At 39.9% G+C, this 22,283-nt stretch overlaps 2 protein-coding genes across 6 annotated transcripts; one reads left to right on the top strand and one right to left on the bottom strand.

Moving 5' to 3' along the window:
• The first annotated feature begins 1,593 nt into the window (after positions 1–1,593).
• On the top strand, positions 1,594–14,876 carry rufy3 (RUN and FYVE domain containing 3). Of its 4 annotated transcripts, XM_034541233.1 has the most exons (19): positions 1,963–2,072; positions 4,117–5,040; positions 6,551–6,724; positions 6,954–7,071; positions 7,174–7,275; positions 8,052–8,175; positions 8,931–8,995; positions 9,637–9,702; positions 9,808–9,877; positions 9,973–10,062; positions 10,505–10,588; positions 10,661–10,828; positions 11,084–11,181; positions 12,292–12,411; positions 12,803–12,920; positions 13,026–13,111; positions 13,197–13,227; positions 13,564–13,641; positions 14,046–14,876. In XM_034541233.1, exons 2-19 carry the CDS (start codon positions 4,863–4,865, stop codon positions 14,187–14,189), a joined length of 1,914 nt encoding a protein of 637 aa, XP_034397124.1. In that variant the 5' UTR covers positions 1,963–2,072; positions 4,117–4,862; the 3' UTR covers positions 14,190–14,876. The 4 variants fall into 4 exon arrangements, with proteins under 4 accessions (XP_034397123.1, XP_034397125.1, XP_034397124.1 ...); XM_034541232.1 differs by lacking the exon at positions 4,117–5,040 and having other exon boundaries at positions 1,594–2,072; XM_034541234.1 differs by lacking the exons at positions 4,117–5,040; positions 12,292–12,411; positions 12,803–12,920; ... (2 more) ...; positions 13,564–13,641; positions 14,046–14,876 and adding an exon at positions 11,374–12,218 and having other exon boundaries at positions 1,706–2,072.
• A 922-nt stretch (positions 14,877–15,798) lies between these two features.
• grsf1 (G-rich RNA sequence binding factor 1) lies at positions 15,799–22,158 on the bottom strand. Of its 2 annotated transcripts, none has more exons than XM_034541236.1 (11): positions 22,063–22,158; positions 20,065–20,298; positions 19,329–19,473; positions 18,645–18,800; positions 18,395–18,529; positions 17,785–17,923; positions 17,574–17,704; positions 16,680–16,759; positions 16,462–16,597; positions 16,316–16,370; positions 15,799–16,119 (listed from the first exon to the last, which is right to left on the bottom strand). In XM_034541236.1, the coding sequence occupies exons 1-11, from the start codon at positions 22,111–22,113 to the stop codon at positions 16,116–16,118; spliced, it is 1,266 nt and encodes a 421-aa protein (XP_034397127.1). In that variant the 5' UTR covers positions 22,114–22,158; the 3' UTR covers positions 15,799–16,115. The 2 variants fall into 2 exon arrangements, with proteins under 2 accessions (XP_034397127.1, XP_034397128.1); XM_034541237.1 differs by lacking the exon at positions 22,063–22,158 and adding an exon at positions 20,384–20,500.
• Positions 22,159–22,283: the final 125 nt, after the last annotated feature.

Here is a 22,283-nt window from a genome sequence, read left to right as displayed (position 1 = left end):
CATTCCTCGCAATCTGTGGACCGTCTAACCGGGTCAGTGTTGTACTTTTCATGTGACTGTTAATCTGTGACCAAAGGAGAGCCAGATCTGAACCCCCCTTGTTTCTGGCCCCTTCAGGTGCACATGGCTACGAGAAAGAACACGCTGAACCACCAAGACACCGTGTGGAACATTGATTTGCTTTAATAAAAAGTCGTGCTGGTTAACACTAGAGACAGTGGAATCTGACAAAAGCTTCACAAATAAATAAAGATACTCTGCCAAAAGTTTGAATGGGAAACTAACATGCATGTCTTTGGTTATTGTTTTTAGATTACCCTTAAACATTACACATAATAATGAGACTTGGAACGTCTGATAAAAGGTATATGAACGCAGTGAAATGTCTATGGAGAAAAACAGCACACCCATTTTACATTAGTCCTGCATCTCCCTCTATGGGCCAGTTGGGGTATTACCTTTGTGAGAGTATGAAGGGGAGAAATAAATGGTGAAAACATTTTAACCATGCTTATATTACCATAGGTTCACACTTAAGTAAAGATTATTTTTTTTAAGCAACTTTAAACCAGATTAAACCTTTATTTAATCCTGGGGATTTGTAAAAAAAAAAATGTAGGGAGATTGTTGTCATTACTGCCCCAAAGAATAAAAAAATGCAAAGAAATAATTTTTCCATCACTTTTTTCTTGGTGAGGACGTTAAAGGGTTAAAGTACATCCAAAACTGACCTGACATCTGCTCAAAGAAGAAACATGTGGATGAATTCAAAACACTTTGATGTCATTCTATATTTTTAAAAAGCAAATTAAAAAGCTGAATGATAATAATTCGTTAATTATTAAAAAACTATCTTAAGTGCAATGATTCCTTCACGTTTGAAGATGCATGGAATCACAATATGAAAAATGCTCTATTCAAATTCATGATAACAAACATGTAAATACCACCTCTGGATACTAACTAAAACATACATGTCGTGCTCTTTTAATGTTTTTACTGTTGTATTATTCTATTTTGGCTAACAGCTGCTCCGTGACGTCATGTTTCTGTCCCGGTCACGCCTTCCTGCTCAGTGAATCTGATCCGGGATCAGCAGAAACGCAAAGTCCACACCGAGCCACTCTGAACCCTTGATACACGTTTGAGTGCTCCACTTCTATATAATGTGCATATCATCTGAATATTGTGTGATGTGACTTTATTATGATTTAACTTGTAATATATATATATATATATATATATATATATATATATATATATATATATATATATAATATATATTATATATATATATATTATATATATATAATATATATATATATATAATATATATATATATATATATTATATATATATATATATATTATATATATTACTCAATGAAGGATGTTCGATTTAGTAAAAACAGACACGAGAGATCATAACAAGTATTAAAAGTCATGATAAAGAAAAAGAGAATAGCTCCGGCCGCCTCCAGTTAGTTAGTTCATCGTTCATCAGAGAGCCTTGAAAGTGGGAGAGAGGCACTAGCGCTAACCCGACGTGCCTCGCAATGCTTCATGGGAGCATCCACGTCTCAGTCAACGGGGCTCAGTACCGACGCGTCACCTCGGAACCCATCTCTCCTCGATAAAGTCTCTGGTCGCGTGAACGACTCGCGTTGGACTACCCGCTCGCGCGGAGCTACTTCCGGGTCAGTTGGAAGCTGTGGAGGGATCGGGACGAAAGGCGGAGCGATTGCTCCCGGTCACATGAAGGGAATTTAACCCGGAGAAGCAGCAGGAGGAGGAGGAGGAGGAGGAGGAGGAGGAGGATGATGGCGGAGCGGGACGTGTCGGGGGAGCCACCTCTGCGGTCGTCTACGGAGGTTTCGGACGGGAGACAAAACCCCTCCGACGAGAACGGACACGCGGAGAGCCCCGACGAGACTCTGTCCCCGACGTCGGTCATCTACTTCCAGGAGGCGTTGAACTCCTCAAACTTGAGATTCGGGAAGCCCGGGTCGCCGTCACCCGCTCCGCCGCGACAGTACGACTTCAGGATCGAGCGAGTCGAGTCCAAGCGACGAAGTAAGTGAGACAGAAAAGTATCCAGATGTTCTCCCAACTAAGCTAACTTAATCCTTTCGCGTCAACCGGCGCTGCTAGCTTGTTTTGGTGTTAGCTTGACTTTTAAAACGTCCGTAAACAAACAACTTCCTTTTTTTTTTTTTTTTTTTTTAAACTAGCTTACACCGTCAAATAGTCAGTTTAGCTCACAAAGTTCATACATGGAAAAAAACTAATTTAAAATAATTTATTTGTGTTGGTTTGTGAGGGAACGATAATTCTGATGAATCAGAACGACTTACAGTAATTATCAGAATACGAAGGTTGCACATGCAATGAATTTGGTGAACATAACAATAAATACAGACAGAGAATAAACAATACATCTCTGTCAGAATACAACAATAAACATATATACATATGTAATAAAATAATACAAATAATAACAATAAACATATACATAGAATAAAAACAACAGACAGGGAATAAACAATACATCTAGGTCAGAATACAACAATAAACATATATACATATGTAATAAAAGAATACAAATAATAACAATAAACATATACATATAATAAAAACAACAGACATGGAATAAACAATACATCTAGGTCAGAATACAACAATAAACATATATACATATGTAATAAAAGAATAACAATAAACATATACATAGAAAAAAAACAACAGACATAGAATAAAACAATAAACATCTAGGTCAGAATACAGAAATAAACAAAGACATAGAATAACAACAATACTAATAATATAAACAATAAACATAGAATAAAAACAACAGACATAGAATAAAACAATACAAATAATAAAAACAATAGACATAGAATAAAACAATAAACATCTAGGTCAGAATACAACAATAAAAAAGACAGAATACAACAATAAACAGAAAAAAACAAACATAAACATAGACAATAATAAAAAACAATAAACAGTGATGTTAATCAAGACACAATTCAAAGATAAATATAGGAAACAAACAAACAAGTATATATATATATATAATAAGATACAAGTGTATTTTAATATTGAAAAGATGTTCAAGGGTGTTTAAGGAAACAAACAACTTCCTGCTTATGTTTTAAGACCACCGTCAAATAGTTAGTTTAGCTAACAAAGTTCATGAGCAGCAACCAAATGCAAGAATTTATTCTGTGTTAATCTGCGATGGAACGATAATTCCGATGAATCGACACAAACACAATATCAAAATGTTGAGGCCTGGGTTTGTTGTTTTATTGTCCTCAAATTTGGTGCAGTGTTTTTCACGTCACAATCACATAACATCTTCTGTGATGGCAGTTATTTACTGTTATTTACTGCTTCTTCTGAACAGATGATAAAAGAAAGACCTTTCCAAGAAATTACAATACGTAACTGGGGATATCTCTTTTTCTCTTTCTTTTTATTGGCAGAAAGTCATCTTTTATTATTTATTCATTTAAAGCATCTGACAGACATTTTACAGTTCGACAGTGAAGACGTGTCACTGCTCTGTCTGGGACAAACTATAAGGGTGACACTGTTTGTCTATGACAGCAAACACCAAGTAAAGATAATACACCACAGTGTGTTTTGCATTCCAATGAATTTTAGCTACAAAGAAATGTCACTTATCTGTAAATAAGCATATCACAAAGTAAATATTTAGCTAATTAGCTTAATAAACTATTTTCCCTCAATGAATATGACTGTTGAAGCCGTGAGTTCTCTGATGGCTCGGTCACAAGAACTAAATGTTGTGACGTCGGTTTGCGGTTTTATTTGTTGCAGTTGTTTTTCAATGTGGAAAAACCGGGGTACGTCATCCCCTAAAAAAATCATCCATCGTGTGTGTGTGTGTGTGTGTGTGTCTGTGTGTGTTGTAGAAACTATGTCCTAAACCCAGCGTTTGTCTTCGCTCTGAAGACGCGCATCGCTCTGCTTTCTTTTAAGTGGGAATGAGAATAACGCGAGGCCCGTTTACGCCCCGGTTTGGACATTTGTTGCTCACGGCCGTCCTGCTGCAACGAGTGCTTTGTCAAATAACAGGCGTCTGTTTCAGGTCAGAGGAATCTGTTGACGCTTGAGAGGCAGATGAGTCCTCTGCTGCATCATTAGCACCGGCTGGCTACTCTGGGGACCACTTCCTCCATCCCTCCCTCCCTCCTTTTTTTTCTTTCTTTTTTACGCATGCACCATCTGCTCACGTGACTCCTGTGTTGCTGTACCCAGCGCTACCGTGTCGGCCATCTTTGGTCGACACCCACCCCTAGTGCATTCACTGCGCCGCACGGGCAGTCAAATCAGAGTGAGCCGGCCGGAGGAGGGCTGTGATTTCCTCTTTTTTATTTTGGTCTCTCCTGCATTTTTTAAATCCCTCAGTCTGTGCAGAAAAAGAGGGATTATAAGAGGCTGAAGAAGAAGAAGAAGAAGAAGAAGAAGAAGAAGAAGACGAAGACGAAGACGAAGAGGAGGAGGGGGGAAGTGTCGAGGAGGAGAGGGCAGGGCAGCGTATTTCACTCCGTTAGTAGCGAAGAGGGGAGGAGGATGCAGCCATAGAGGAAGAGGAGAAGCAGCACCCTTTCTAACACCTGCTGTGGGCCTTTCCCTCGTCTTTGGGCCTTTTCATCCTCCTTTTGTTTTGATTCTCTTTTCACTCCCCTTCTCTCTTCTGGTGGGGGCCTCCACTGGGCTTGCGGAACAAAAAGCTACTTCCTTTATTCCTCTCCCTCCCTCCCCCCCCTCTTCCCTCATCTCCCCTCTCCCCTCGGCGGTGTTTTTTTTTTTTTTTGCATCAGCTGAGTCATCATGTCTGACCTGACGCCTCAGAGCGAAACCCCCACCCCCACCAGCGACAAGATCACCCAGGCCGCCCGGGAGACCATCTATCTCTGCAACTTCCGCGTGTCCGTCGACGGCGAGTGGCTCTGCCTCCGCGAGCTCAACGACATCTCGCTGACGCCGGACCCCGAGCCCACCCATGAAGGTAGTAACGTGGATGGGGGGATGGAGGGGGGGGGGGGGGGGTGGTCTGCGGATCACAGCGTTTGGGGCGTGGTGGTGGCACCAGGGAGGGAGGGAGGAGGGTGGGTGGGTGGGTGAATGTCCTCGGGGCGCCACACGTTTTGCATGTGGTGAACTGTTTGACGGCGGGATGACGGCGCTTGTAAATAAGACAGGAGGCCGCAACCAGGAAGTGCCGCTTGTTTTGAGGGTATTTCATCTTGGTGGCTGTTTTGCTAAATATAACACACGGGTTTGTACGTTGTTGATTTTCTTCATTTTTCTTCTTCTTTTTTTTTTGATGAGAGTCAAATGATTTTGGAAATGTCACTGAACACGCAGCTTGTTTTGAACAGATGCAGGATGTGTTGTTGTTTACGGTTTTGAATATGATGGGAGACAGAATACCGGCTGTACAGTGAGGCTTCTCCTCTTCCTCTTCCTCTTCCTCGTCTCTTGCCACGCCTCTCTCTCTCTCTCTCTCTTTCATGACTCTTGTTTATTATCTAGGACGCTGACTTGCATCTAATAATCTGGTCATTTATTTCCAGCTGCTGTTGATATTTATATATTTGCAATATTTTATCGTGTTAACTTCCACCAGTGAAGTTAATCTGTTTTAACTCAAATGTATTAGAATATTTAAACTTGGATTAAAGTAACGTGTAACAATTGCTACACACACACGCACGCAGGCACGCGCGCACACACACACCTGTATACTGGCCCTTTTCAGATTAATGTTTATTATATTTTTGGATTATAATTATTGATGCATTATTGTGTTGAGCTCATTTTTAATTACTTTATATATTGCTGTGTAGCAGTATATGCATATTAGTTGATTTATATGTTGCATTAATAATCTGTTAAAATATATAGAGTGACTTTCCACCATGTTTTTTCTCTTGTTGTTGTTGTTGCGTTCTGTCTACAAAGCAAAGTAAATAAAACTTTATATATGTATACAATCCATTCCCAGTATTTAATAACATGGGTTTGTACATGTGTGTGTTGCAATTACTTGTATTGAGGAAAGCTGTTTATCATGAAATCAGAGCTATTAAAAATGAGAATCCTGATGCAGACTTACACCATTCTAGCAATAATAATAAGTGTGTGTGTGTGTGTGTGTGTGTGTGTGTGTGTGTGTTAATTACTTTGGTTGCCTTCATGTTGTGTTGGAAATCGAGACGTTCATGCTCTGAAATGCCCCAATTCCACGTGGACGTGATGAAGTCCTATTCAAACTGCAGGCTTATTAAGAAGGTATTAATAATGTAAAGGAATGCTGCAGGATAGCGAAGCTAAAAGCCTCTTAAGTGTTTATTTATCTACATAAATGATAGAAGAGGCACAAACGTATCGATGGATCACACAAAGGATCAAGTGACGACTTTATTTGGGTTTTACTCGTTCAAAGTTATTCATTGTCCCCCCCCCCCCTTCATAAATGTAGCGTACGATGACCTCCTTCTCTCCTCCTCTTCTAGATCCCAAGGATCCCATCGCCATCGAGAGGCTTAACTTGATGAACATGGCCAAGCTGAGCATCAAGGGCCTGATCGAGTCGGCGCTCAACCTCGGCCGCACGCTCGACTCCGACTACGCGCCCCTCCAGCAGTTCTTCGTCGTGATGGAGCACTGTCTGAAGCACGGGTTGAAAAGTACGTACTCGGCGGGGGGGCTTTGGGTACTGTCCCGAAATATTCATACGGGGTCCCAGAATGCTGAAAAAAAGAAAAAGATCTACGTAACTGAAACGATGATCCCTGGGTAGTTTCCCGTTGTTCAGTTAGTTTTGTTGTGATGACTCTTGCGACCCCCCCCCCCCCCCCCCCCCCCCCCAACCCAAAACGCCTCGAAAAATAAAAGCACCTGTCTCTCAACCATCAGCCAAGAAGACCTTCCTGGGGCAGAACAAGTCCTTCTGGGGGGCGCTGGAGCTGGTGGAGAAGTTGACGCCTGAAGCTGGAGAAATCACCGCCAGCGTAAAAGACCTGCCCGGCCTCAGGTGAGAAGTCCGTCCTAAAGATTTTTAATTTTTTTAAATATGCGCCTTTTTCAAAAAAAAAAGGTGTTTTTAACGATTGTTTAATGTGTTTTTTGGTTCCAGGACTCCTCTGGGACGAGGGCGGGCCTGGTTGCGACTGGCTTTGATGCAGAAGAAACTGTCTGACTACATGAAGACCATCATCAACAGAAAGGACCTGCTCAGGTGGGGTTGACTGCGTCGAGGCCCCCCCCGTCTCACCCCCCACCCCCCACCCCCGCTGGCTCCGTAGAAGCGACATCTTATGCGTAATGTTTTTTGCGGACATATGTAGTCCTCTTAAAACATATTCCATGCACTGCACTCTTTTTTACGGCCATATGTAGTCCTCTTAACGGCCATATGTAGTCCTCTTAAAACATATTCCATGCACTGCACTCTTTTTTACGGACATATGTAGTCCTCTTAAAACATATTCAATGCACTGCACTGTTTTTTACGGCCATATGTAGTCCTCTTAACGGACATATGTAGTCCTCTTAAAACATATTCCATGCACTGCACTCTTTTTTACGGACATATGTAGTCCTCTTAAAACATATTCAATGCACTGCACTGTTTTTTACGGCCATATGTAGTCCTCTTAAAACATATTCCATGCACTGTCTCGCGACAGTGCATGGAATATGTTTTAAGAGGACTACAAAGTTAAAAAACAAAACGTTTTAACAGTTTATTTGCTCGTGATCAGAATTGAAGAAGCAAGAGGTTGACTTTTATTACATTTCCCATAATGCAACAGAAAAGCATCTTTCATTAGACCGTAGTCAAATGTTTCTTTTTTTTATTTTTTCCCCTCCAGTGACGGTTATTTCTACATTTACACGTGCAACTTTAACGTTGTCGTCGGGGGCCGGCACTATAAACACATATCTGATATACTTCAAGAGTACAAGGTTGAATTTGAAGTGAAGGTTAAAAGATCAACTCCCGTCTCGCAGTGAATTCTACGAGCCGAACGCGTTGATGATGGAGGAGGAGGGAGCCGTCATCGCCGGGCTGCTCGTCGGACTGAACGTCATCGACGCCAATCTGTGTATGAAGGGAGAGGACTTGGACTCTCAGGTGATCCCGATCGCACTTTCACGTCTACGAACACTCGAGAGCTGCGGAAAGAAACAATATCGTACTTCTGGGTTTTGACGCCAACTTTCTCCTAAATTTGTACTTTTTAATTTCTGAGATGTAGCAAATGTTCCAAATCATCTAAACGTGCTCTTACGATGAATCGGACTATGAATCCACACAGGTGTGTGTGTGTTCATGATGTGTTCATCATGGGCATGGCTAACGCCACCTAAACGACCATATAAGGGCGGGGTTGTTGGGGCGGTGTGCAAATATTGGAGTGGAGAGATTTCACCCCCCCAAAAAAGTCGGTTTTGATTATTCAACTCATCACACTTACTTTAAAACATATTAATAACCTACATTTTATTTATTTATTTTATTTAAATTTATTTATCATGTTTTTTTAGTTTTTTTTTATGTTTCTCAAAGTTTCTTTGCGATGGACAATTCTTTTTTTCTTTTTTTTTTTATCTTGGTGAGAGTGTTCTCAACCTCCTCATTACATGTTCTCTTACCTAAGAGAAGATTTATTGGTTTATTGGTTATGTGTTCCTCCTCCATGAGGCCCGATGCATACAATATATATATATATATATATATATATATATATATATATATATATATATATATATATATATATATATATATATATATATATGTGTGTGTATGTACGTATATATGTGTTTTATATATGAGCAGCAGACTTCAGTCGTCATTGATTATCTGTTTCTTACTAACTTCCTCTGCAGGTCGGCGTGATCGATTTCTCAATGTACCTCAAAGATGGCGGACACAGTAGTAAGAGTGCAGAGGGGTGAGTGCTGCTTGTCTTTATTTTCTTTTTTAAGGATATATTTTTTATATTTGTTTTAAATCTTTTTTTGTTTTTTTGTTTGAAGAATGTAGTTTTTTTTAACACAAGGAAACAAACGTATGAGCAAAGAAACAAAAACAGATCAACAAAAATTATTCAGGAAAGAGTTTTATGTTAACTTTACGCCAACCCTTAACTTAAAGGGCACTATTTCTACTTTTATACCCAGAATCAAAGACAGTGGATCCATTTCTAAATCTTTGTTATATTTTATATCTGCGTGCTGCTTTACAATTTTCCTGATGGTGTCGGCCAAATGTTTTGTCTAAAATAAGTCATAATAGAAGTCATAATATTGAGAGTTTCTCGTTATTTTGAGATCCTAAATCATAATATTGAGAAAGTTTCTCGTTATTTTGAGATCCTAAATCATAATGTTGAGAAAAAAAATGTTTTCCTCCATCATCTCAGTGTTGTAACTGGGGCTTCATAGGAATCAGCGATTTAAACAATCAATAACTCTTAAATATATATATATATATATATATATATATATATATATATATTTAAACCAAAGTGTCTTTCTTCCGTCCACCTGTTGTCGTTTCATCTTCTTCTTCCTCGTGCCTCCTCTTCCTCAGTGACGGTCAGATCACAGCGATTCTCGACCAGAAGAATTACGTGGAGGAGCTGAACCGACATTTGAGGTTTGTCAGCGGGTCTCTCTCTCTTTCGTTCTCTCTCTCTCTCTCTCTCTCTCTCTTTCTTTGTTGATCTGCTGACTCATGACTCGTGTCCTTCCGTGTTTGCAGCGCATCGGTAAATAACCTCCAGGCGAAGGTGGACGCTCTGGAAAAGTCCAACACAAAGCTCACGGAAGAGGTGAGAGTCGACTTTTATTTATTTTTACATTTATTTTAATTTTTCCCATCGTGTATACGGAAGAAGAGTCATTCTGACTTTTCTGTCTCCACAAGCTCGCCGTGGCAAATAACCGGATCATCACTTTGCAAGAAGACGTGGAGCGAGTGAAGGAGGAGAGCTCGTATCAGCTGGAGTCCAGGAAGGTGAGCAACACCATCAACTCATCAATTTACAAAGTCATGGGTCACATGAAAGATTACAAGCACATTTGATATTGTAAAACCAAGAAAATTAAGTTTTAATTTTACACGTGAGGAGATTTGTCTCTGATGAAATGCCTAAAAATCCAATATGGTTTATTGCAATCTATTTTTTTTTTTTCTACACTCGTCTTATTTTGATTTGTTAGTTTTCCATAATGCATTTTTTTCTCTTCTCAAAGGCAACTCGGCTTTACGGTTAAATACTTTTACGATATATATATATATATATATACGGTTGCGATGTAATAAAAAAATACTTTTTTATTTTTATCAATTATTTTAATTTAATTATGTAATTTTAAAATTTGTATTCTTCATCTTGATTTACATTTTAAAATTATTATTTATTTATTTTAATTTAAAATGTCTTTTTTTTTTTCAGGCATCAAGAAGCGACTCGGCTCCAGACGGACAAGCGCTGGGCGAAACACGCAAGCAGCTCAAAGAGGAAACGTTGCTTCGATTGGTGAATTTCAGCCTCTTTAAAATGCTTTTTAAAAAAAACAAAGAACAAAAAAAAATAAAAAACTCTGTGCAGGATGTGGAGAAGGAGCTGGAGGTGCAGATCGGCATGAAGCAGGAGATGGAGCTGTCCATGAAGATGCTGGAGAAGGACGTCTGTGAGAAGCAGGACGCTCTGGTGGAGCTCAGGGAGCAGCTGGAGGACCTCCGCGTCATCAACCAACAGCTCAGCCACAAGTCACAGGTGAGGCGGCGTCTCTGAGGGATATAAATATCTAAATAAATATATATAATAAGAGAAGCTGTCCATCGACTCTAGTTTCATTGAATTCAAATTCTCTTTCAGACTTTTAACTACAACAATCACTGCTGCAGGCAAATTATTGACATAAAAAAAAAAAACACACCTAACTCGGTCTCCACGGGGACATTTGAGGTATTGTTGTTGTTTACCATTAACCAAACACGGCTCCTCCTCCTCCTCGTCCTCCTTTTTAAGAGCGTCGACGCCGGCTCCAAACACAAGAGCGAAGCCATCGCTCGCCTGGAGGAGAAAATCAACCAGATGACCGGGACGGTGAAGCAGATGGAGACCAGGTGAGGGCGCTTTTCAAGCCGAGTTTAATATTTATATTTAAAATAATTATTTCACCGGAATCATTTGCCTTTTTAAAAAAAACAAAACAACAACAACATCTTATTGTCCTGTTTTGTCATTCCTCTCCCTCCAACTCTCATTGTTTCTTTCATCGTCATTTCTTATTTTGTTTTTTGGTGGTCGCCGCTCAGTGAGAAGCATGTGGTGAAGCAGGCCAGAAACCTGAACTTGGCGGCGGGGAGGCTGCTGCAGCTGCAGCAGTAGCTCCTCCCCCTTGACCCCCACACACACACACACACACCCCCGCCGCCTTCATGCATCTCAGTTACAAACATACAACCCTGTCTAACATAGAAAATAACCAAACTAGGATGTTATCTTTTCTGTACGATGCTCCTTTGTTGTTGAAAAATACTAATAATAATATATAAAAACCCAAACATCCCCCCGCCCCCCCCCCCCCCCCCCCCCCCCGAGAACCCCCCCGCAGTGGCTCTCCAGCATCAGCTTCGAGTAGTGTGGACTGAATCCATCCCTTTTTTTTTAGCCGCCCCTTAATCCTCGTGTTCTCTGACGGCTCATGATTTATACTTTTTATTTGGTGGGCGTTTAAAAAAAAATAATAATAATTCAATAAAATATTGCATTAATGCTTCTTTTTTTTTTTTCGGGCAACGGTAAGACGAGTAGACGGAAGTCCGAAAGTCCACCGTGAACAGTTTATTTTTTTAATGTATCTTTTGATGGACCTGGATGTGCGGGAGGTGGTGGACTCGCTGTAATGTTATTCCAAAGAACGAGACCAACCGGCGTCCTCCAAGTCGAGTGTAGACGGCCGGGAGAAGAAGGAAAAAAAGGGCAAAATTAATTCATTAATTTTGAATTGTACGTGAACATAACATTGGTGTAAACTGTAGTAATCATTAGGCTAATAAAACCATAAACAAACAAACGGCCGGCTTCATCTTCTTTGGCGAAGGTTTTTCCTCGTTTTCATTTCTCTTTGTGTGTTTTTTGTTTTAAGTTTCAGTTCCCACCACGTTTTCATTTTACCATAAGTTTATGTAACCCCCCCCCCCCCCCCCTCCCCCCTACCACCCCCTGACCAGATGCAAACAGGCTGAGAGAGAGAGGGGTCTGGCTTTGGAGGCCAACCGGCTCTTCAAGCAGGAGTTTGGGGACAAAATCGAGAGTCTGCAGGCGGAGGTGGAGCAGCTGAGGAAGCACAGGTAAAGTTTTTATGGTGGTTATAAATCCTTTGATTCCTTTCATTTAATTTAATTTAATTTTATAATATATATATTTATTTATTTTTATATATATTTATTTAAAAGAAATTATATTTATATTAAAAAAATATATATTTAAAAGAAATTATATATATATATATATATATATATATAAAAAATATATATATTTAAAAGAAAAAAAGTATTTAAAGAAAAAAAAAAAATATATATATATATATATATTTATTTAAAAAAACAAACAATTTATATTAAAGAAAATATTATTTAAAAATATATATTTATTAAAAGATATATGTATGTGTATATATTTATTTAAAAATAAAATATACATATTTATATACATACACACACTGTTTAAACTTTGTTTCAGGTCTAATCTGGAACTGGAACTGAGAAAAGAGCGAGAGCGAAGAAGTGAGCATCATCTCGACGCCGGACAGAGCAGCGCTGCTCCGAGGGAGAGGAGACCCCCGGAAAACATCCCAAAGGTAAACACGTGGTCACGAGTCTGCAACACAGGAAGATGAACTAGACCACTTCTGTACTTAGAGTGTGTGCGTGTGTGTGTGTGTGTGTGTGTGTCTCACTGACAGCGTGTCCCAGAATTCCCATCGGTCAGAAGGGAGAGCGACCAGTTCCACTCGGGAGCCGAGGACAAAACCAGTCTGAGCTCCAGCCTGTACGTAGTTTACACAACAACAACAACACACGAGGGAATATTGTTTTTTATTGATTAATTCGTCCCCTTCTCCACCTTTTTTAAGGTCATCGAGGTCGCACCACGAGGACGAACAGGTGAGTTCTGAAGTGCACAAAAGTGAAATGTTTAATTTTCTTAAATATATTTCTGTGCACGCGACAGATTTAAAAACGAGCTTTAACTCACTTTTTATTTAGTTTTCAACGACACAACATGTATTTTGATACGGTCACTTTCTTTGTCAATAGTTCAGTTGTTTGTCTTGGTACACATGATATTCAGGTACAACACACACAAAGAACAACAAACATCAAATGGTGCTCACTCCAAGAAAATAATTAACTAAAAATAAAAACAAGGGAAATAAGGATAATAATGAATAGATTGCATACAACACAATTAAATACAAATACATTTTTATTTCCCTGCAGGACGAGTCCTTCGTGGAGATCGGCGAGCCTTCCGTCTGTACGATGTGCGAGCACGACGACTCCCTCGTGAAGGCGAAGGTACGGAGATGGAAGAGTTTAAGAGTTTATGACGCGAGAAGGTGTTGAGAGACGCTTACGGCCGCCCGGCCTCGACCTTAAAGGGTGTCTTTGGGTTTTCTCCAGACATATTTCCTCACTAATGGAGACACTGCAGCCCGCGTCGTGGCGTTCTCACTCGGTACCGGACCCGTTAAAAAGATATAACGGTGGTCCACGTTAGTCATTTAGAAAATGAGGAAGGTGGAAAAATGCAGCGGTTTTCCTCCTAAAGAAACCGTTGCAGCACTTCTGTAAAAAATGTTGATGGGACGAGGAAACGCATTAATTAGGAAGTCTGATAGCTTTAAAGAAACAACACGGCTCCTTTTTTACTGTGTGTGTGTGTGTGTGTGTGTGTGTGTGTTTCATCTTCTCGTCTCTAGAAACAGTGCAAGAACTGCGGCGGCGTCTTCTGCGAGAGCTGCGTGTCCAACGAGCTGCCGCTGCCTTCCTCCATCCTCCCGGAGACCGTGTGCACCGCCTGCTTCTCTCTGCTGCTGCAGCAGTACGCGTCGACGCCCACATGAGGCGGCGTGCGACGCCCACATGAGGCAGCGTCGACGCCCACATGAGGCGGCGTGCGACGCCCACATGAGGCGGCGTGCGACGCCCACATGAGGCGGCGTGCGACGCCCACGTTCGGTTTGCAGGACCGGCACTGCGAATATGCACTTTTTGACTTTGTGAGTCCCGCGAGTTCTGGACCCGGAGATTTCTCGCGGTTCCTTCTGGGTTCGTGACGTCTGAACATTTTGCCGTCTGGATGCAGGTTTTCATTTAGTTTTCAAACGCTGGCGTCGAATTAATTCTTTTTTTTCTGGCTGAAAATGTGTGTTTAGCTGCTTTTTAGTGAAAACCTGCATTTAAAAAAAAAAAAAAAATGGCATAAAAAAACCCCAACTTGAATCATCTCATGCGTAAAGAAAAAAGTAAATTTCCACAATGTCCACTAAGTGGATTATTGATTTAAAAAGGGTCAACTGATATATATATTTTTTTTAAATAATTCAGTTTAAAAAAGAGGAAAAACTGGACAACCGTTTCATTATAACACAGCTATTAATCATGAATAGACCAGTATATGAAGCATTATTTCACTCAGGTGAAAAGCATGAATTTACACACTTTCTCCTCGGATTTCCAGCTGACGCTGACAAAAAAAAACTCACGTTTGACCAAATATTATATTGTACTATGATATTAAACATGCGTTTGCATCAAAAAGGGTTTTATGTAGTACTTAAAATTGAAAGTAAACCATCGTAAATATACACACATACATCGGTGATGCGCTCGGTGTTATGAACTATAATGCAGAAGTTAGGAACAGGAAAAACACAAAATATTTAAAGTTAACAGTTATGTTAATTATTTTATGCTAAGCTAACTAGCTGCCGGGTTTAGCTTCACACTCAGATATAACCACCTTTTTTTTTTTTTGTGGTTTCATTATTTCTTTAGCTCACAAATAATAAAAACTGAGTTTTTTTTTGAAGATACTGTGAAAATATTTCAAGCCGTGCTCACAATGTAGCTTCATACGTACCGACAGCGATATTAAAGATCTCTGCAAATGAGCACATGCACCCAAAATATATCAGTTAAGTTTACAACACCGAGGATTCTGGGTAAAATACGTGGTGACTGCAGCTGCTCTGTCTGGTTGATCTCTAAACATTCAGATATTTAGATTCTAGTCGCTTTAAAATCATCCTTTTCCCCCCCCAGGCGTCTTATATTATTAAATTAAAATATTAAATGCACGGCTCTCTGCCCGACCGGCTTGAAGTGGACTTTATTACGGCCGTTTGTATGTTTTGTATGAAGGAAATGCAGCTTGGTGGAAGATGGAAATGCTTCTTAGATCAACAATAAACTTTTATTAAATGTTACTGGTGTGCGACTCTGGATTATTTTAACATTCACCTTTTTGTACTCGGCTCCTCAACTAAGATGTGATTTGTTTATTATGTTTATTTTCTGTAAAGAAACATTTCGCCTGCTAGAGAAAATATTAATTATAAAGTGGAAATGCTTCATAAAAACACGCCACCGTCTTTCAAAACGCTTTTCTGTGGCATAATATTAAATATTTCTGTAAAAAAAATAATTCATCAGGATATTAAAGACAACAGATAATTGATTAATATGCACATTTAGATGTTATTTTCCCAAACTGCATTTTTATTTAGTTTACAGATTTCACAGGACAAACATTTCCAGAATAACTAGAAATAATAAAATGTTTAAACCATCTTTACTTTCAATATAAGACGTTGTTATAAATGTCATCTTCACATTATTTCTTTGTGGGTGTTGCTCTTTTTGGGTCGAGACTGAAATAAAATTGTTTCTTTTTTTGACACCAGGAATGTTTATTAATTATAAATTAATCGATGTCCGGCTGGAGAATAATGATAATACACTGTGTGTGTGTTTGGGCGTCTGTGTGTTCACCTGCAGGAGAAAATACAACATGTTAAAAAGGTCAAACTAGTAAATTCACATTGAAGAACATCAAAATATATATATTTTTTTCATCCAGTGCAGAGACTTCAGTGTGTTTTTCTTTTGTTCCATAAAAATCTGGAAAAAAATCGCTACGAAACCGTCGTTAAGAAATATAAAACATGGCGTTTCCAGCTTTTCTCACCAGCTTCCATCAGATTCTGCGTCAGAGTTCAGGAATAACTCGATGTATCGCTCCCCTAAAAAGAAAAAAAAAAATCAGAGAAAAGTTCAGTTTTAAATAAAAATCCCACAGAGACGAATCAACGAGGCCGCGTCCGCCCGTCTCACCGATGTACATCCGGTCCCTGGACATGGCGGTCAGGGCGTCCTTGTGGCAGCTGAAGTAGACGTCGGCCTCGCCGCTCGGCCTCCCTTCGGCGCCGCATTCCATCAGGATCTTGGACACGGCTAGAGGAGCGAAGAACTGCGGGGAGGAGAACGATCGTTACGTATGAAGAGCAACACAACCAGCCTCTCTTCATGGAAGTTATTGATTTATTAATTACCTTCACCACGTCTTCTCCGGACACCTGGAAGGGAAGTCCTCTCATGTGGATGTAATGAAGCGCCGAGCCGTGAGCGGATCCTGATGGAGCACATGCGGCATTAAACAATCAATATATATATATATATATATATATATATATATATATATATATATATATATATATATATATATATATATACTAATTTGTGCTCAAATGTTTAAAAAATAAAATAAAATCTTTAAATATATCTCCACACTTTAACTAGTTACTAACCTAGTTGACGTATCATTTGGGCTTTCAAATTGTATTTACAATTCACTGAATATTACTATTATTTCTAAAACAAATAGATCAGGATTTTGCGTGTTGAAAGAAAACGGGCTGCAAATCACAAGTTTGCTCACTAAACCACACACACACACACACACACACACACACACACACACACACACACACACACACACACACACACACACACACACACACACACACACACACACACACACACACACACACACACACACACACACACACACACACACACACACACACACACACACACACACACACACACACACACACACACACACACACACACACACACACACACACACACACACACACACACACACACACACACACACACACACACACACACACACACACACACACACACACACACACACACACACACACACACACACACACACACACACACACTTTCAAAATAAAAGAGGTGCATCTTGAAGATTTGTTTACAATTGATTTTTAGATTAGATGAATCACGTTATGCACCAAAGTCCCTCTAAGAAGGTAGAACAATAAATATTTTAAGAACAGTGTTTGAGCTACAAATTAGTATTTAAAAAGTCAGAGTACAGTCAACACAACAAGCCGCGAAAGCCGCCTCACCGGTTCTGTTCTGCGAGGCGGAGGCGGTCCTGTTCGCCGACGGCAGGCCGACGAAAGGAGGAGCCGAACTCGGCTTCTTCTTCCAGCTCGAATGGATCTGGTCCCTCCTGCTGGGAAACACCTCGATGTATCTGCAGTGGAGAGACAAGCGATGACTCGTGTCGCTCAGAACCAGAGCGCCGTGCGCGGCGTGTGCACGACCTGTTCCGACCTGTTTCCGATGACCTCTCGGTGTCTCTGCAGAGCTTCGGCCGCCGCTTCGTGGGAGGAGAACTGCACGAAGGCCTCTCCGGAGTGCCTCGCTTTGCGGTCCAAGACGACGGTGATGCCGTTCTCCACGATGTCCAAACCTGAGGAGGCACAACCGAAGCTGGAATATTAGACAAAACAACATTTTTAATCCTGTGTCCTCTATTCTTTCTATTCTTGTAATTAGTTTTTTTTTTTTTTTAAAGAACTCATCCGTGTATAGATTCATTTATCCCAATCAAAAATACTTTTTTTTAAAAATATAAATATATATATACTTTTGTAACCTCTCCAGTCTACTTTGCACTTTGTTAATTTTGATCGGTTTTTGGTTGTCAAAAACAAAGTAATCTCATTTTATAAATAATAAAAATCTGAGTCTGCTCAAACTCCACTTTAAATTATAGCGTCTACAAATCATTCATTACGGAAGCTTAAAAAAAAAGAAAAAAAGAAGCCTTTTCCGTGGGCCTTTGACTCCTAATCGACGTCGTGGGGGAAACTCCACGGAGCGGTTTTCTAACCCGCAACACAGATCCAGCGGTTCCTGTAAATCTGCAGTCTGGTTTTACCCGAAAAGAACATGACGATGTCTTGGTCCGTGCAGGAGAAGGGGAGCCCTCTCAGTCGCACCACGTCGCTCTCGGCCGGATCCTGGCCGGCTTTCTTCAGGAGGGCTTCCGCGTCGGTGTTCGTCACTTCGTACACTGAAACACACAGAGAGAGAGAGAGAGAGAGAGAGAGAGAAAATCTGTTTTTATATGCGTCTTTGTATTATTCTGTAAATAAATAAATAGCCCGGCCCGGGAAAAACAACGAGACCTTCCACGTATCGCGGGCCGAGGTACTGCCGGTGCTTCTCCAGGGCTTTGCCGACGTCCTCCTCGTGCTCCATCTCGATGAAGGCTTGTCCCGACGGCCTCCCCATCCGGTCCACCGTGAGGTGGATCCCCTTCACGCCGTCGCGTATCCGACACTCTGGAAACAACAACAAACAAACAAACAACACGGGAGACGATGTTTTCATTTTCTACACGATATTAATGTTTAACTGGAGTCGTGTTTCTTTTTTTTATAAACGCAACAATTTCATAGAAGAGTAGACAATAAAGCTTTCAACTTAAGACTCATATTTTTAGCAGATTTAGTTTTTAAAGGAGTTATGAAAAAGATAGCTTAAATTAAGGTTATTATTATTATTATTATTATATACTATAATTTAAGGCTATATGAAAAAATCCTCTCACTGGGATAAGGGTTGCAATTAATTATTGATTTCTTGACTAATTATAATGTATTTTTCTTTATGATGTATATTTTGTTCATTATTTATTTTAATTATGCTTTCTCTTTTCTATATTTTTTCCTCTCATTTCCTTTTCTCAATTTATATTTTTTCCTGTCTTTTATTCATCTCTCCGTTTATCAATTTTACAACGTTGACACTTAACATGCATCCCGTCACGAGCAAACACAACTCCAGCGACGCTCCATCCAAACTCTCACCCGAGAAGAACTGCAGGAGCTCCTGAGCCGAGCAGGACCAGGGGAGACCCTTCACCTGCATGATGTACAGCTCCTTCTTCTCCGCTTCTGGGTCCGGCTGGTAGGTCGGCAGCGGGGGGTATTCGTCCTCGCATGGCGCCCCCGCCTGGAAGACGTGGAGGTTAACGAGAGAGAGACAGGTATGTCACAGTCCAGTCTCCAGGTCAGGTGGTCACCGTAACACAAGTGTACACACAAAATGCAGCGCTGCACGTTTTGTTTTCATATGGGAGGCGATAATTCACCATTATTGTATCGCTCCACCTCAACATTAAAAGCGATGGACACATTAATCTATCGCTTATTACATTATTAAAATCAACATATATTCATCTGAATCTGGGTTCAATTGCTGCATAACTTTACTTTTTGAGTACATGTTGATGCTATTGATCATCACCCATGTATACGGTTGTCAAAACTACCAAAACGTGGAAGTATTCAGATCGTGATGTGTAAATACTACAGTATAAGTAGCCAATAGTGATGCATTGTTGTTTTACATCATTTTAATGTTGCAGCTGGTGCAAGTGGGTCTATTTTATTAACTTGATTTACTTCTGGGTGACTTAACCTCACACAGTAAATGTGTGCATGTTGGATTGCTAATCTGAAGCTGCAAAGTAAATAGTACTGCATTAGAATTAAACTATTTGTAGTAAAGGATAAATCTGCAGTGCTTCCTCTCGGGACTAACCTTGGTACAGAACCGGTACTGGCTGCTTCTCACTGCGGACTGCAGCTCACAGACTGCCCGGGTGGTTGATGCCCATGTCGGCTGCTGGGTGAAGGCGCACCGGGCCGACAACACGCTGCTGCTGCTGCATCTTGTTTTGATACCTGTCCGTAACGTCACCTGTCGAACTGCGACACACCGCTGCAGCAGAAACAGCAGAGACGTACCGCCGCGCGACATGTTGTCCGAGGCTCTCTGTGAGGGGATTAAAAACACGTCGTTTTCAGTCGGTTTCTCTCTTTAAAGTAGCCCGTTGGTTTGGAAGCTTAGACCGACTCACGTGGGTCAGTCAAGGGCAGAGCTCGTGAGGTTTAAAAGGGAGCTAACGACCAAACGCGTCGTACTTCCGGTTTCACGTTGTACTTCCGGGTTCACAACAAAAGGCGTAACGTTTCACAATTTGATCGCCTCGCGGAGCTCTTAGCTTTATTATATGTTCTTAATTTATTCTAGACACGTTTTGTTTCTTCCGGACAGGAAAGACAACTAAATAAATATATATTTGCTGTGATGCTAAAAATAAAATAAAAAAATAGACTGAAATAATCTTTATTTATCTTTTCCTGTGTTGTTAATCGTAACTCGCAGTTTTATTCAGCAGATTGAAATGACTTAACTGTTAGTTGTCATAAGGAATATAATAAAACGAAACGAAATACAAATAAACTATCTAAAACAATTATTTTTTTAAAAATCCGTCATTATTTTAGCTTCCATAAAAAACCTTCACAAACGCTCAAAAGCCAATCAGGAGATATCATTATTTATTCGTATTTTAAACATATAGAGGATATATAAAATATTTTAATTAGTAGGTCTTCCGGAAGTGGTCTCACTACAGCGAACTTGACAACAGTCTTCTCGTGCTCCACACTCGGGTACTTCCGCTTTGCCACATGAAGCCTACTCTGCCCCCTAGAGGTCTGGATGACGCTAAACATCTTGTGTTTCACAATATGGATTTTCATTCATTCCAGTTCATCCAGTCATATAAATGGGGTTCTGCTTCAGGTTGGCAGAGATTTAAGGAATGAGATGAAATGTATTAAAATGATAAATAAATCCTAATGGTTTGAACAAACGTTGTTGTATGTAAACAGTTAATAAGGAAATAGTTGTCTGATTACAAGGACCTGTGTCCCTTCACTGTATCTACCTCACTGTTAAAGTCACACATATTCACTGTATCTACTTTACTGTGCAAGTCACTGTATCTACTTTACTGTTAAATTCACTGTATCTACCTTATTGTTAAATTCACTGTATCTACTTTACTGTGAAAGTCATTGTATCAACTTTACTGTTAAATTCACTGTATCTACTTTACTGTTAAATTCACTGTATCGACTTTACTGTGGAAGTCATTGTATCAACTTTACTGTTAAATTCACTGTATCTACTTTACTGTGAAAGTCACTGTATCTACCTTATTGTTAAATTCACTGTATCTACTTTACTGTTAAATTCGCTGTATCAACTTTACTGTTAAATCCACTGTATCTACTTTACTGTGAAAGTCATTGTATCAACTTTACTGTTAAATTCACTGTATCTACTTTACTGTAAATTCACTGTATCTACTTTACTGTGAAAGTCACTGTATCTGCCTTATTGTTAAATTCACTGTATCTACCTTATTGTTAAATTCACTGTATCTACTTTACTGTTAAATCCACTGTGTCTACTTTACTGTGAAAGTCATTGTATCAACTTTACTGTTAAATTCACTGTATCTACTTTACTGTTAAATTCACTGTATCTACTTTACTGTGAAAGTCATTGTATCAACTTTACTGTTAAATTCACTGTATCTACCTTATTGTTAAATTCACTGTATCTACTTTACTGTTAAATTCACTGTATCAACTTTACTGTTAAATCCACTGTGTCTACTTTACTGTGAAAGTCTCTGTATCTACTTTCCCGTCTGCGCCCTGTGCTACGGAGTGGAAGCTGTACCTGAAGGCAACACCGGATCACGTGACCAACCTCCGTTATTTCCTGCAGCATCAACTCGCTCAGCACAGCACAGCAGCGGTGGTGTGGTCGCTCCGAAGGCACGTAAACGGAAAGAAGAAGAAGAAGAAGAAGAACCGAAGGTCTCCGCTTAACACCGACAACTGTTGCACTCAAAAGCGACGACGGATATATATATATTTTTTAAAAAAAAGATTATTTTT

Source organism: Cyclopterus lumpus, chromosome 9, assembly GCF_009769545.1.
Source record: "Cyclopterus lumpus isolate fCycLum1 chromosome 9, fCycLum1.pri, whole genome shotgun sequence".
Classification (NCBI taxonomy): domain Eukaryota; kingdom Metazoa; phylum Chordata; class Actinopteri; order Perciformes; family Cyclopteridae; genus Cyclopterus; species Cyclopterus lumpus.
This window is presented reverse-complemented; position numbering and strand designations above follow the sequence as displayed.